At 49.0% G+C, this 4364-nt stretch overlaps 1 protein-coding gene across 1 annotated transcript; it reads right to left on the bottom strand.

Annotated features, from left to right (window-relative positions):
• Positions 1 to 1988: 1988 nt before the first annotated feature.
• LOC123091826 (U-box domain-containing protein 33) lies at positions 1989 to 4063 on the bottom strand. The gene is made up of 7 exons (XM_044513433.1): positions 3775 to 4063; positions 3565 to 3686; positions 3321 to 3442; positions 3086 to 3190; positions 2852 to 2948; positions 2606 to 2752; positions 1989 to 2517 (listed from the first exon to the last, which is right to left on the bottom strand). The coding sequence occupies exons 1-7, from the start codon at positions 3947 to 3949 to the stop codon at positions 2236 to 2238; spliced, it is 1050 nt and encodes a 349-aa protein (XP_044369368.1). The 5' UTR covers positions 3950 to 4063; the 3' UTR covers positions 1989 to 2235.
• Between the last annotated feature and the right edge of the window lie 301 nt (positions 4064 to 4364).

Here is a 4364-nt window from a genome sequence, read left to right as displayed (position 1 = left end):
ATCCATGCCAACGCAAAAAACACCTTTGGAGATACCTGTAGAGCATCTTTATAATCACCCAGTTACGTTGTGACGTTTGATAGCATACAAGGCATTCCTCCGGTGTCCGGGAGTTGCGTAATATCATAGTCGGAGGAATATATATTTGACACGAAGAAAACAGTAGCAATAAAACTGAACAATCATTATGCTAAGCTAACAGATGGGTCTTGTCCATCACATCATTTCACTAATGATGTGATCCCGTTATCAGACGACAACTCATGTCCATGGCTAGGAAACTTAACCATCTTTGATCAACGAGCTAGTCTAGTAGAGGCATACTAGGGACACATTGTTTTGTCTATGCATTCACACATGTATCAAGTTTCCGGTTCATACAATTCTAGCATGAATAATAAACATTTATCATGAATAAAGAAATATAAAATAACAACTTTATTATTGCCTCTAGGGCATATTTCCGAGCCCTGCGCGGATCACTTCACCATCACCGTCACCACGCTGTCGTGCTGACGGAACTCATCTACTTCCTCGACACCTTGTTGGATCAAGAGGCGAGGAGCGTTATCGCGCTGAATGTGTGCAGAACTCGGAGGTATTGTGCGTTCGGTACTTGATCGGTCGGAGCTAGAAGAAGTTCGACTACCTCAACCGCGTTGTCAAACGCTTCCGCTTTTGGTCTATGAGGGTATGTAGACACACTCTCCCCCTCTCGTTGCTATGCATATCCTAGATAGATCTTGCGTGAACGTAGGATTTTTTTTAAATTTGCATGCTACGTTTCCCTACAGATGTGTCACAAAGGCTTGTCAAAAACACGCCCATAAAATCTAGACGAGACTTGGATCCAAGGGAAGTTTAGGTGCACTCTGTTGTCACAAATTCGAAAACTGTGAGAAAATTTGATCCTTTTTTGTACGGCATGCATTTGACATAGCAGAATTCAGATCTCCGCACACTAACAAACTTACAAATAAGTACTTTGATTGCCCTATTTTTGGTCTCGATGGCTTGGTGGTGGCGGATGTGGAGCTACGAGATGCTCTCCCTCCCGCTGCGGTGGCCGGCTCGCTTGAGCATCTCCCGTAGATTTGGGGATTTGTGTTCTGGGGTTGGGAGAAATCCTACTTCATGATGTCCGCGGCTGACAATGGCGACTCTTGCGGGCGTCATACCTTCCATGGAGGCGTTGTCTTTGACCCCAACCTGACTCCTTCCCTCGTGCTCGGGGGAAACCCTTGGTCTGGCCTTCGGACCAGACGACGGCGGTGTCATGGCGTCGTCCCCCTGCTTGGAGGCATTCTCTTGTTCCTTCAGGAGTCTGGTTGTTGTTGCTTGAGTCACCTACTGCTCAGTCTCCAGGGCGCAATGTACATCATCGTGCCCTCTCGACGGCACCTCCACTGGGTCTGCCCAGGCCCTGTCGTCCACTTGCCGACTTCCTCTTGACGCATTGGATGGTGGTACGTTGGTCTGTGTTATCCTCATGTCTTGGTTTTGTTGTTGAGGCAATTGGCGTTAGTTGTGACCCGACTTGAAAAGGATGTAGCGTGGTCGTGTGTGTGGTTGCTTATCTTTGTGATTAGCGTTGTAATGACAGAAAGACGTTGTATCCGGCTTCTTTGTAATGCAATGATACGCATGCTTATGCGTATTCTAGAAAAAAAACAAATATGTACTTTACAGACCCTACTTTATTCAGTCGAACAGTGTTTTCGGTAAACTCAGTACATTTCACAATTGAATTTGCGTCTTAAAAAACAGACCCTACTTCATTCAGTCGGACAGTGTTTTCGGTAATCTCAGTACATTTCACAATTGAATTTGCGTCTTAAAAAACAGACCCTATTTTATTCACTTCATTGGAGACCATAATTGAATTTTTTGTCTTCTTTTTGTTTCAGGCCAAACGTTTATTTGGAAATTTGTGAGACATCGCCATCTTAGTTTCATGTCGCCTGAGGTATTGTAAAATTTTCATGCTTTTCAGTGTCGAACTAAAAACCTAGTGCCCGTGTATATATACAAGCGATGCATACGATGGACGAAGAAAAATCCAAGGAGAAGCTGCCAAGGCGGTTCAAGGAAACGGGCACCGCTGCTGCTGCCTCATGTATTCCTGGACCGCAGCACGGAGCGGTAGGGCGAAGCCGGCGACGGCATCCCGTCGAGCCAGCAGCACCCGACCACGCCGGCTTCGCAGGTGAACCCGTCTTCGTCGGCACGAGGCGACTATGGTATGATGACCGACGACGGAGACGACGCGGCCAGCTTCCTCTGACACTGACACTGGCACTGGCAGTGCCAGAGCACCGCCTCCGGTTCCTCCTTGCTCGTGCTTTGCAATCCCAGGGCTGATATCCTCGCCCTCGCCTCCTCGGATTCCTCGTCGATCGTGTCCCGCTGGATTGCCTGTGGTAGCTCTGAAATTTCTTTCTCTGCTCTCGCCAGGGCTGCTTCGAGCTCCTTCCTCTTCTTCACCTCCTCCAGGTACAGCTCCTCGTGTTCTTTGGCCTGCAATGCAAGGTTCTGAATCAAAAAATGTTTCCAACTTGAATTGGCTTGTTCACGATGAATTTGGGTTTGTGACAAGGAGTTGTACTTTCTGGAGAGATGCGGCCACTTCTTCGTCTGCCTTCTGGCGCCTGCGGGATTCGTTCAGAGCTCTGTTCATCAGGTCCTCGGCTGCTCTGCATGCCTCCCTGAGTTCATCATAGAACCCCAATTCAACCTCAACGTCATCGTCATCCTAGAAGAGAGAACAAAGTTCAGAAGCGTGCCATCCTGACATTCTTGCAAAAAGCAGTGTTCGAAAATTCAGGAGAAGTTGTTGAATGATCTGACTCACCTCTTCCCGGTGAGTTGACAAATGAAGGACTTCATGGCCAGGATTAGGGAGCAATGGTGCATTGACAGCAGATGATGCGATCTCTACTTTAGTTTCCCTACAGTGGAAATCCGAGTCAGTTTCCTAAGGTAAATTGCTGAAAGTTCTGGATCATAGATTTTGGAAACACCGTTTTCAATTAGTCTCACCAGTAGAAAAAAATAGATAGCTCCGACATCGGATTTTTTTTTTTACCTGGTGCAGATTAACTGCTCCTTGCAGACGAACCAGATCTTGCATGATGGATCAGCTCGCTGCATTATGGCTGCTGCTGTCCTGCAGACAGGTCTGTCCAGTTTTCTGAAACCAAAAACAAGAAAATTGAGCTTCTGAATAATCATCTTTTTATTAAAACTTATAAAAACATACAGAGCATGTCTGAATTTGCAAGAAACAGAGTTCCGTCAGTAGTGTCAGGAGGATATCATACGTGGAGTACTGCCGGTCCGCGGCAGCCGAAACAACCAGCTCGGCGATCCCGCGCAAGCCAATGAGCTCGACGAGGCCGGAGGCGACATCTTCCTTCTCGATCACCAGCTTCTCACAGCTCACCTGGAGTTTACAGACATTGTGCAAGCTGATAAGCAGATGAAACCTTTCAACCTTGTGTTAAGAAGCTGAGTGTTGAAGAAATGGAAAACGTTTCAACGTTCAGCCGGAAGAAAACGGAGTACCTTGGCTTTCCGGCACTGATGAACGTAGTCGTCCAGCATCTTGTCCGCCTTGTCGCGCTCCATCCTTCTGAAGGAGCTCACCTGCTCCGAGCTCAGCTTGCTGGCATGGAACTTGGCTCCCACTGATGGAGATGGGTAATCAAGAATGGAAAGAAAAGGTCACCGACGATGCACTTGCAGATGCCATGTGAGATGAAGGCGAGCACGTACTGACGGGGATCATCTGCGGCGGGACGTGCACGTGCGTGACGACCACCGTGGTGGCTCCGCCGCAGAGATGGCCGAGAGCCCACGACAGCGTCGACCGCCCCGCCCTGCGCTCCGCCGGCACCACGACGAACACCTTCCTAGTGTTCTCCTCCTCCACAGCCACCGCCACCTCCATCGATCGATCGATCGTCGCTAGCTCCTCCTCGCTTCCTGGAGCTCGCACCAGGAACTTGCGGTTGACGACGCGCGGGTTTCAACTATTCTAGTAGCTCATATGTAGAGGAGACCTCGAACCCGGGGGACGGGAGGGAGACGGTGGCGCGTCGCCGTGGCCCGTGGGAAGAGGAGGAAGCCACAGGCGGGAGGCGACAGCGACGTGGGACAGGGAGGAGCCGATCGACCGGTCGGTCAACTTGGAAGCTCAGGTTGTTCTGAACTCGCTTGTCGCGTCACTACAGGACTTTTGCTCGGTTTGATGCCGAATGATTACCGTGTCATCTGTGTTTGACTAATTACCGTGTCATCTCTGTTTGACTAAGTACTCCCTCAGGTGAGTTAATTGCTTAAAATCATCACATTTGTGGCTAGAG

Source organism: Triticum aestivum, chromosome 1B, assembly GCF_018294505.1.
Source record: "Triticum aestivum cultivar Chinese Spring chromosome 1B, IWGSC CS RefSeq v2.1, whole genome shotgun sequence".
Classification (NCBI taxonomy): domain Eukaryota; kingdom Viridiplantae; phylum Streptophyta; class Magnoliopsida; order Poales; family Poaceae; genus Triticum; species Triticum aestivum.
Note: the sequence above shows the minus strand (reverse complement) of the source record. Positions and strands in the feature narration are given on the sequence as shown.

Excerpts from the sequence above, each read along its gene's own strand:
- LOC123091826 (XM_044513433.1), bottom strand. The coding sequence starts at position 3,949 with ATGGAGGTGGCGGTGGCTGTGGAGGAGGAGAACACTAGGAAGGTGTTC. Across the intron at positions 3,443-3,564 it reads ATCAGTGCCGGAAAGCCAAG|GTGAGCTGTGAGAAGCTGGT; the intron begins GTACTCCGTTTT and ends TGTAAACTCCAG. Across the intron at positions 2,949-3,085 it reads GAGCAGTTAATCTGCACCAG|GGAAACTAAAGTAGAGATCG; the intron begins GTAAAAAAAAAA and ends TTTCCACTGTAG.